This window comes from Sinocyclocheilus anshuiensis, unplaced genomic scaffold (genome assembly GCF_001515605.1).
Source record: "Sinocyclocheilus anshuiensis isolate Anshui unplaced genomic scaffold, SAMN03320099.WGS_v1.1 scaffold360, whole genome shotgun sequence".
In the NCBI taxonomy this organism is placed as follows: domain Eukaryota; kingdom Metazoa; phylum Chordata; class Actinopteri; order Cypriniformes; family Cyprinidae; genus Sinocyclocheilus; species Sinocyclocheilus anshuiensis.
In genome coordinates this window covers 3,137-14,630 of record NW_015558556.1, presented here as the reverse complement: position 1 = coordinate 14,630, position 11,494 = coordinate 3,137, and the positions used below count along the sequence as shown (strand labels likewise).

The following is an 11,494-nucleotide window of genomic DNA, read 5'->3' as shown; positions in this document are numbered from 1 at the left end:
GACTGTAAGTTATTTCAAATATCTATATCTACAACATAATGTGTGTCTGTCTGTGTGTGAGCATGCTTAGTCTGTATCAGGTAATAGAGTGTCTTAAGTAATACAGTTCAACCTTTTCATTACTCTGTGTGTGTGTGTGTGTGTGTGTGTGTTTGTCATCATATTCTCCACCATGGATGTGTTCTGGTGTCAGCCATACATTTCACGTTGGCTGAGACCCCTGACAGCATAGAAGCCACGAAGGCCTTCAGGTGCTTGAACCCCGGTAATCGCTGCTTGCAGCTATATTTTTTTATGTATTTTTAAATTTATGAGCCTTGTCAATGCAAGACAGTTCGTTTTATGCTTTTGCTTATGCTCTTATGTATAGCACATTGGTCAATTTTATGGTTTTGAAAGTGCTATATAAATAAAATTGAGTTGAGTCCTAAAGATTTTAATTAGCTGGTTCAAGTGGGTTTGATTAGGGTTAGAGCTGAACTTTACAGGAATGTACATAGTCAGGAACAAGACTGAGCTAAAATAAACGCTCAAGGGTGCATTTCCCAAAAGCATCACTAACAACTGTGGTCACATCTTCCGTCGTGTCACAACCTAACCAGTTTAGAGTTGGAGAGGTCAGTGACGAGAATAAAATTAAAGAATGAGGGACTATTAATTTTAACAGCTGTGTTCTCCCTCTCCTGTTGGGAGCTCACAGTATTCACAACAGTGGTTCTTTATTTTAAAAACAAATAATGAACAGAAGGAGATTCAGGTCAAAATAACAAAAGTGAATCTGACACATAGGGGTTAACTTAGGGCTGGGCGATATAGCTAAAAAAATGTATCAACGATATAATATTTCATATCGTATATAAGTATTGACATTTTTTATAACCTTTTTTTAAAACAGAACAATATAATTTTTTTTTTATTTAACCACTGTATTTTTAAATTAACCCAATTTATTGAGACAAACCAATATTTTTTGTTTTAACAATCAAACACAAAATAAAAATTAAACAAATATCTCATTTCTAATGTTTTATATGCAGATTAAATAGGTCTTAAGGAAACTTTTGTCTTGTCTCCTGAGGCCACAGGAAGGCGCAATGAGCAAAATAATGCAGCATATTTAAATTGTCAACACAAGGAAGTAACTCTAAAAAACGTGCGTTACGTCTAAATTAACTCAGAAAAATCAAATATTAATTTTGTAAATTGCATTAACAATTGATGAACAAAATATTATGAACAAAACAGCATCATGTATTTATGCATTGCTTAATCCAAAGAGCCGAAGCGCCATTCACACAGATTGCATTTAAAACATATGAGACGCCGTGAAAAGGAATAAACCTCCACAAATTCGTGACGTGTTTTCTAAAAGTTTAAACTGTTTTAACTTTGCATGGCTTTCTATACATCTCTTGTGTGAGACACGAGTGCAGCAGTCGTATTTCTCCGTCTAAAAATGCACTGAATATGCGTTCTGTGTGAATGGCTTGGTTTCGGTTTTAACCTAATCAAGATCTTCTCCGCATCGAGCTTCTGTATTTCTCTAATATTTTGAATGAATAACGCAACAGCGGTGCATCTCGTGGGCTAGACTAACAAAACATTAAAATGCAACAATGTCACTTACATCATCACCACATCTCGCACGCCACTTATGCACACCTAACATTGCAAATGTTTATTTTAAATTCGACTAATATTCATTCTTTATTCACAATCGCCTCATCACAGGCAGGCACAGCACTCAATTCAGCATGTGTTCATGTTTGTGTGTGCTGTCTGCGTCACTCATAGCACGTGCCTATATCGTGCGCTATATCGAACATTTTTTCTATCGTTATCGAAGGTGTACCGTCGATAAATATCGATACCGTTTTATCGCGCAGGCCTAGTTTAACTGTAACTTGTCTTTCAAAGGAAATCACAAATAAAATACAGGAGTCTTCCCTTACTCCCTAGCTAACTCATAAACAGAAGAAAACAGTTTCACAAATAAAAATGGCAACCCACATTCTACAGCTTCTGAAATAACAAATAATTACTTAACAGGGCAAAACTCTTGATTACAGAAAGGTTTAAGAAATTAATACAATTTTTAAGTCTTCTTTGTTCCTAATTATTACATACAGTGCCTTTCGAAGGTATTCGAAAGATATTTTTTCACAAAATATGTTGCTGCCTTATGTTAAACTTTTTTCCACATCAATCTACACTCCATACATGACAAAGCAAAAACAGAATTGTCACAACTTCGTAAATTTATTAAAAATTATAAAACTGAAATAAGTACATTGCATACGTATTCAAACCATTAACTCTGTACTTAGTTGGAGCACCTTTACAGCCTCAAGTGTTTTTGAGTATGATGCTACAAGCTTTGATCATCATCATTTGGCTATTATCTGCCATTCTTCTCCTCGTATCTTCACCTCTCAAGCTCTGTCAGCTTGGATGGGGGCAGATGCACATTTCCAGGTTTCTCCAGAAATATTTGATTGGGTTCAATCCCAGGCTGTGGCTGGGCCACTCAAGGACATTCACAGAGTTGTCTATAAGCCACTCTTGCTGTGTGCTTAGGGTCATTTTCCTGTTGGAAGGTAAACCTTCTGCCCAGTCTGAGGTTCTGAATGCTCTGGACTGGGTTTTCATTAACGCTATCTTAATATTTTGGTGCATTGAGCTTTTCTTCTACTCTGACGAGTCAAGTCAAGTCACCTTTATTTATATAGCGCTTTTAACGATACAAATTGTGTCAAAGCAGCTTTACAGTATCAAATTGGTCAATAAATAGTGTCAATAATGCAAAAGTAACTAAATTTTCAGTTAAAGGCAGTTCATCATTGAATTCAGTGATGTCATCATCCAGCTCAGTTCAGTTTAAATAGTATCTGTGCAATCAAGTCGACGATATCGCTGGAAATTAAGTGTCCCCAACTAAGCAAGCCAGAGGAACCAAAACTCCATCGGTGACAGAATGGAGAAAAAAACCTTGGGAGAAACCAGGCTCAGTCGGGGGGCCAGTTCTCCTCTGACCAGACGAACCAACAGGTTGTTCCAAGCTGCAGCAAAGTCAGATTGTGCAGAGGACTCATCTGGTTCTTGTGGTCTTGTCCCAGTGGCCGTCTAGGTGACGAGGTCTTCACTTTGGATCTGTCTCTGGGGCTCATCTAGTTGTCCTGGTCTCCGCTGGCATTCATATGGAGCATATAATATGACAAAACCACCTGAATCCGCACTGCACAAATTTGAATCATTGACAAGTGGCACCCATCAAAACTGATCACCATGTGGCACTCAAGACAGCTCTGAACCCGATCCCTTTCAACTTTAATATTGAACACTTGAAACCCAACACAACTGAACCTCCTCTACAGCAGAGCTTCATAGACATGCACCTACAAACAGCGAATCCCCCGCTCAGAACACCCTGACCGCAAACATCCAGCTCCCAAAAACACAGCCTCAAGTTCTCAAGATGAAGAGGAAACTCGGAACGCCAAACCCAATATTCCAAAATTCAAAACGCAGAAACCCAGACCGCACAGAAAGCAGGCCAGAGGCAACCCACAGGGAAGAGCAGACGATCTCCGAAAAGTCAAACGAAGCACCCTGGCCAACCAGAAGTCCTCTGGCACCCAGACCAGGCTGCTCCACCCGACCACGAATCGCCCAAAGGCAGCCCAAGCGATTCCCAAACATCCATGGTTCACACCCATATGTTAGGTTAGTGTTCTCAGTCCTTCAGTCCCTGCCGCAGAAAAACAGCCCCACAGCATGAGGCTGCAACCACCACACTTTACTGCTGGGATGGTACTCTGCAGGTGATGAGCAGTGCCTGCTTTCCTCCAAACATAATGCTTGGAATTGAGGTTTATCAGACCAGAGAAACTTGTTGGGTTGTCATGCGTCTTCACTGAGGAGAAGATTGACCCTGCGTTCCATTCGGAAGGGCTCATCCCTATGCCCTAATCCCTTCAAAGGGTTTACCCTCCGGAGTGAGAGCTTCGAAGGGTTGAAGGGTGTAGGGGACCAAACAACTGTTTCTTGAAGTGCCCTTCTGCGTCATCATCACATGCCCACACAGAAGCACCGTCATCATGCAAAGAATCTGCGCAAAGGATCATGGGAGCCCGAAGTGTCCATCAGTTGTACCCTTCGAAATCCTCTTCATTCCGAAGGGCCCTTTGAAGTGGCCAGTTTTGAGCACTTCGGTTTGGAACGACCCTTCAATATGGCGGCCATGATTGTTTTCACTCCGAAGTGCCCTTCGGAGGGCGATATATCCCATTTGGAACACACCGTGAGTCTGGCCACACCGCCATTATGCCCAGATCGGTGGAGTGTTGCAGTGATGTTTGTCGGTTTCTCCCATCTGCATATATGATCAAGGAGCTCAAATAGAGTGACCATCAGCTTCTTGGTCACCAGTCTAACCAAAGCCCTTCTCCATCAATTGACCATTTGCAAAGACCCGCCCTCCTTAGTTACTGTTGCCATCTCCAACAAACATTGCATGAGAACATGATTTGTAGTGTGAGAGCGGCAGTGAAAATACATCGCAGAGCAAAGAGGAATCTAACAACACACCGACAGAGAAGACAAAGCAGGTTACTCCTGGTATGAAACAAGGTCTCGGGAGTCTCAGCTTTTAAATTGTGTCATTTTTAAAGAAATTCAAACAATGTGGCTCTTTAATGTGTCGTGACAGATCACTGTATTGCCTCAGTTCAAACACGTGAACCGATCGTCTTTTCATATTTACTTAAAGCACGAAATGAACATGAATAAACATCAGAAAGTATTTTATTTCAACTGCGGAACACACCATTTTAAGTTTAAGTCCACCGAAGTTAATCTACTCTCCTGTCCGAGAGTAGACAGCTGTGGCTACTGGGCATGCGCATTTACATATTTTCAGAGCCAACAATATAACGTGAACCCTATGAAAATGGTTTAAAAAAGCACATGGCGCCATAGTTCCATCACTTTAAAGTGTTGCAGTGACCGTCTTTTTGCAGTAAAGGACTTGTCATAGTTTAATGAGTGGGAAGACGACATGAAGCGACGAGAGGTTAGCTGCATTGAAAACAGATGAGCGCACGTGCATATACAGCTCCCGATCGGGGCGAAGTTCACGGGATTTTGTCCACAGAATGATAAGAGCACACATTTTAACATATTATTTTATTACTTCACACTCAGTATTTTAACTTAAGCGCTGCAAGCCATGCATACAGTGCTGGACATGACAGTTATTCTGGTACGCAAAACAAGTATTTAAAGGAATTCCTTTAGCTTGTTGCCGTTACTGTGGCAGCCAGCAACAGCACAGCTTAACCCTCCGCATGTTTATATTTAGTTATATTGAAAAGTCAGTCGATCTTTTTTTATTCTACATATACAAGCGGGCCTGGGCAATTCCCCCCCAATGTCGCCCATGGGTATGAATACTTTCGCAAGGCACTGTATTACATATTATTGCTGTTTTGTTGTTTTTGATTGCTTCTATTGTCCTCATTTGTAAGTCGCTTTAGATAAAAGCGTCTGCTATATGCCTAAATCTAAATGTAAATGTAATTAAGCACTGCCTGAGTGAGAGAGAGAGAACTGCATACAATATGTCTAAACATATAACATTAATAAACTTGCCCTCCAAATGAGGACAATGGAAGCAATCAAAATCAACAAAAGAGCAATGATATGCAAGTGCTATAACAAGTCTCCGTTAGCTTAATGCAGTACACGTAGCAAGGTTTTTTTTTTTTATAATAAAAAGAAAACAAATAGAATAGAAAAAGAATAGAGCAAGCTAGTGTTAGAGGCCTTTTTTTGCTTTTGTTAATAGTATAATAAATAAAAAGAAAACAAATAGGTAGAATACAAAAAGATTAGAAAAGCTATAGTTAGTTTTTTTTTTTTTTTAAGAAAACAAGCAGTTAGTAAATAAATAGAGTACAAGTCTAAAAGGGGCAAGATATTTTTTTTTATAAAGAATAGAATTAGAATAAAGAATGCTAGAGTTAGATGGTGCAATGTTTTTTTAAATTATATAATAAATAAAAAGAAAACAGATAGAATAGAAAAAGAATAGAGCAAGCTAGTTTTAGAGGCCTTTTTTTGCTTTTGTTAATAGTATAATAAATAAAAAGAAAACAAATAGGTAGAATACAAAAAGATTAGAAAAGCTATAGTTAGTTTTTTTTTTTTTTTAAGAAAACAAGCAGTTAGTAAATAAATAGAGTACAAGTCTAAAAGGGGCAAGATATTTTTTTTTATAAAGAATAGAATTAGAATAAAGAATGCTAGAGTTAGATGGTCAAATAAAGATGGAAGAGATGTACATTAATGCCTTGAATTTAATGCAAGCAGCTACTAGTAGCCAGTGCAAATTGATGAACAGAGGTGTGACGTGCATTCTTTTCGGTTCATTAAAGATTCATCTTGCTGCTGCGTTCTGGATTAATTGTAAAGGTTTGATAGAACTGGCTGGAAGACCTGCCAAGAGAGCGTTACAATATTCCAGCCTGAACAGAACAAGCGCTTGAACAAGGAGTTGTGAAGCATGTTCCTAAAAAAAAGAGCCTAGACAGAGAAGAGAAGTGGTCCAAGAACTGAGCACTGAGGCACCCCAGTAGTTCGATGTTGTGACTTGGACACCTCACCTCTCCAAGATATCATTAGCATATACAATAGTAAAATTCATTTATGTTTTGACTGAACAGTTGTTGCATGTGCATTATGTAATAATTTAATTTAATTTAACTAGTTGCATTTGCATTTTCCAGTACATTTTATTTGTTATGAAATAAACGTACATTTTACCAAATTTTCCCCCAAGTCATCGTTTGACCAGAGCTCACAGTATCGGCACACCATCAGAAACAGCTGGGTTCAGTCAGTGCTAGCTTCACGCATGCTCGTATCTCAAGCTCAATATTGAACATGTCCGAAAGAAACAGTTCTCCATTTAGTGTTCTGGTGATTCGAAAACTGCTGCAACCGGTTCTTGAATCGAGATCCGCTGTAGCAGTATGTGCAAGTCAGCTGAGCCGAGAACTGCTGCAACTTGAATATACAGTCGACAATACTAAAAGCTGAAGCATTTCTCCAGTGTTTAATACGTTTCTACTGATGAATAATTAACTGATTAACTAAATATTTACTTTGCACCCATAAAACCTTGGCAAACGTTTACATCAGAATTTATATACAAAAATTTAGAAATTAAACAAGCTGTTCCTGAAAATATATATTGTTGATGAAACAAATAAATGTTTAGTTTGACAGTTTTACGATCCTTTCATTGTGTTTCCTATCTTTAAAAAGATATTGATGCAACAGTAATTGTGTTAAACAAGTTTCCAACATGTTTTATTTTGTTACACTTTCTGATGTTCAACAAAACACTTTTAAAAAATGCTTTTTGTCCCTCTGAGTAAATAAAATAAAAAGTAAATAAAAAATACAGGCAGGCTCAGTATCATCAGCTCATCGGTCCTCAGTATCGAACGTGTCCGAAAGAAACAGTTCTCGTTTCAGTGTACTGGTGGTTTGAGTAAATACAAAAATACACTTGAATTAAATAACTTTAGAAAATTGTGCTGACTCGAGATGTGAACTGTTTTGAACGATTCAGTCTGATTCGGTGTACTGGTTCGACAGGTTCAAAAAAATGATTTGATTGCGAAACACACATCACTATTGTTGACTGCATTCTTCTTGTTAAATCCCGGTAACTGTGGTGTATTTTTGATCTCCCACTCCCATCCGGAGCAAATGTAAAACTGGCTGATCCCGATTTGTGTTGGGACCTGCGGGATCCCAATCCAGTGCTCTACTGTGGGCTTTTATAAGGGCTTTAATAACTGCCAGCTTGAAAGTATTTGGGACGTGTCCTAAAGAAAGCAAATAATTAACAATACTGACAAGAGGTTCTGAGAGTACATTTTAGTTGTTTAGTGGGTATAGAATCTAGTGGTTGAATTTAATGTTTTACTGTCTAAAAGCTTTCATGTCTTGCTGCCGTTAAACTGGTGTTAACTTGTTTTTGTTTCCTTTCACCTTAGACCTGATGCCGCTGAACGAGGAGAGTCAAGAACTGAATGTAATGGAAGAGAAAAATCAGTATGAGAAACGTCATTATTTCATGACTGGGGAAAAATCTTGTACTTTCTCACCGACTCAAAAAACTGAAAGTAGAAACCTTAAAGTCCAGATGAGAGTTCACACTGGAGAGAAGCCTTACACTTGCAAACTGTGTGGAAAGAGTTTCTCACGAAAACTAAATCTTAACATTCACATGAGAATTCACACTGGAAAGAAGCCATTTAAATGCTCTCAGTGTGGAAAAAGTTTTAAAGAGAAAAGGCACCTTAATGCCCATGTGACAATTCACACTGGAGAGAAACCTTACACCTGCAAACTGTGTGGGAAGAGCTACACAAGAAAAGAAAATCTTAAATTCCACATGAGTGTTCACACTGGAGAGAAGCCTTACACCTGCAAGCTGTGTGGGAAGAGCTACAAAAGAAAAGAAAATCTTACATTTCACACAGAAAATCACACTGGAGAGAAGCTATTTAAATGCTCTCAGTGTGGAAAAAGTTTTAAACAGAAAAAGTACCTCATTGGCCACATGACAATTCACACTGGAGAGAAACCGTTTGTTTGTGATCAGTGTGAAAAGAGTTTCAGGTGTAAAGGACACCTTGATCTTCACATGAGGAGTCACTCAGGAGAGAACTGTTTTATATGTCAGCAGTGTGGAAAGAGTTTCTCACACAAAGGAAACTTTGAGAATCACATGAGAGTTCACACTGGAGAGAAGCCTTTCACCTGCCCTAATTGTGGAAAGAGCTTTACAGCTAAAGGAAACCTTAAGATTCACATGAGAATTCACACTGGAGAGAAACCTTACAAGTGTCTTCAGTGTGACATCAGTTTCACATATCACACAGACCTGAAACGGCATTTGCAAACTCATTCTGGAAAGAAATTCCAAACCTCATGTCACACTGAGGAAAATGGCAATTTCAACAATCATCTGCGCATTCACTCTGAAGAAAGACAGTTCAGGTGTGATCATTCTAATTAAAACATCACATTAACACATTCATACACCATTAATATTTAAATATATTAATCAATAAGATTTAAGTAGTCAGTATGATTTTGTCTATAGGGTGAATATATCTATGTGATCAATGGGGAAAAACAGGTCTTCTTGTGTAACAGCCCTAGGGGCCTCTCAGTAGCGTGAGACTTGGACATATGGATGAATACCTGTCTGCCTGCAGGTAACAGTTTTAGAAAAATATATATGGAAAAACATGTGAAATCCTTGGAAATTGGTGATATGTTGCAGATACAGAATGGCGCGATGAGGGCGACTCTCAAGGCAGCCTCCTGGTTGGTTGAGAAGTGAGGCCCAAGGGACTCTATTTTCTTATCTCAAGAAATGTATTACAAGTACCTTTATAAGCTGCTGTGAGCTTTGTGTGTTATTTCTTTGCTCACAGACTTCTGCTGTGTGTAAATTGATCAATTTCTCTGCAGGGCATTAAAAGCAAGATCAAGACAAACTTTTGACTTGAGTTTCACTCTGTCTTCACAATTGTTTTATTTCTTAATTGACTAGAAAATCTACAACAGTACATAAATATTCCATTATTTAAGGTTTAAAAGTAGCTTTCCGTGGTTTTTAGTATGGAGGAACTTGAAGAAGCATTCAGTTGCATTGGCAGTGGGACAAGTCTGTGGCAAACCTCAAGTGTTTTCAGCATACCATTCAGATAAAAAAAGGTCAAATATACTTGTTAGAGGCACAAAACTTCTTGTAGCTTTTGGTAAATGCCTATTACCAACAGAATCCAATCAGAATTTAATTTAAATAATAAATTGTTTGATCGGACCTAACTGTTTTATATATATACACTGAACAAAATTATAAATGGTTATGGTCCAATAAAACCCAGTCAGTTTTCTTTGGATAAATAGAGTTTCATGCAGATCAGTTCTGAGGTTTATTGTGTTTATCTAACAGAACCAAGATGTGCAGAGCATCAGTATGCAAATCAGTTTACATAGAAACCTTAAGTACAAATCCAAGAGATGTTGTAGTAGATTTTTATTGGTTAAAATATGAATTGTTCGAGTGTAATCATTAAGAATATAAGCATTTAAATATCCAGTTATTCTTACATTATAATCACATATGCCTGTGTGGAAAATGCCTACGTGGCTAAAGTAGACAGGCCCTAAGATTAGAAACATCTGGGAAACATAAGTGGGGGCCTTCTTTCTTTACCATAACAAGAACCCCTTCTCTCTAGGGAGAATTGTATGCACAAAGGAACCATTCTATGTATGGAAAACTGTATGGAATATGTACCCCACGCCTTAAAATCCAACCTGTATAAAAGGGGAGACAGAAAGACATTCTGGATCTTTTTTTCTGCAGAGAAACTTCTCTTAATAAAGAGTATATTCTGGCATCAAAACTCAAGACTGAGTGTGGTTCCTAAGATGAGCAGCAGACGACACCACAAATTGGCGACCACGAAGGGACTGGAAAAGATCAAAGAGTGGACGACCACTTTTGGGCTGACTGAGACGAGCAACACAAACAGAGTATATTCTGGCATCAAAACTCAAGACTGAGTGTGGTTCCTCAGACGAGCAGCAGACGACACCACAAATTGGCACCCCAGATGGGACTGGAAAAGAGCAGAGGAGTGGACGACCACTTTGGGCTAACTGAGACGGGCAACACAAACACGGTGGCCACCGAATAGGTAAGCAATTTTGCTTATATAATTCGTTTGTGTTGTTTGCTGGTCTGCTCTTAGTGGTAAGGACACTTAAAATCTGCTCTTCCAGAATTAAAAATAAATAAATAACTAAAATAAAATAAAAGGGGTTTTGATGCCAGAAGAAATAACTGCATGCACAGATTTGGTTTAATATTGGGAAGGCCTTGATAGGTGACCTAAATTGAACCTAGATGGTGTAGGCAGAAATACATTGCATGTAGGGGTCTGTGTTTGTTGTTGATTGGGCCTAAAAGGGCAGCAATCAACAATAAAGCAGATATAGTATAGAAAAGCGTGCAGAGACCTTTGGATACCGCTCTGTAGGAGAGGAATAGTACAGAGGGCTGAACGGAAAGGCAAAAATCCCTGCTGGGCGCTGATTTTTTACTGAGTTGAGGGAGATTAATCAGTAAAAGAGCGAGAGCCCTGCAGGTCACTCGAGGAAGAGTGTAGTGTTTTGTTGTATGAGACTGAAACTGTGTCTGTGTCCGTATGAATGTCTGCATGAGTGATGGTGAATGTATGAGGAAATAAATAAATTCCGTATTGGATGGGTACGAGCTGCGCACCCTCTTGGTCCATCACTTAAATGTGGCTTGGTGTGGATGGACGCAGTTCATGCCGCACCCGAGAGGGCTGAATAAATGATTAGCCCTATAGATAAAGGGAAAAAATATGAATGC

At 38.7% G+C, this 11,494-nt stretch overlaps 1 protein-coding gene across 1 annotated transcript in view; it reads left to right on the top strand.

Moving 5' to 3' along the window:
• The window catches only part of LOC107679417 (gastrula zinc finger protein XlCGF8.2DB-like), a 124,890-nt gene extending 115,312 nt beyond the window's left edge, over positions 1 to 9,578 (top strand). Inside the window, exons 3-4 of the mRNA XM_016474963.1 lie at positions 8,067 to 8,537; positions 8,706 to 9,578. Of these exons, the coding sequence (XP_016330449.1) occupies positions 8,067 to 8,537; positions 8,706 to 9,094 (860 nt within the window). The 3' untranslated portion in view covers positions 9,095 to 9,578. The remainder of the gene's footprint in view (positions 1 to 8,066; positions 8,538 to 8,705) is intronic.
• Positions 9,579 to 11,494: the final 1,916 nt, after the last annotated feature.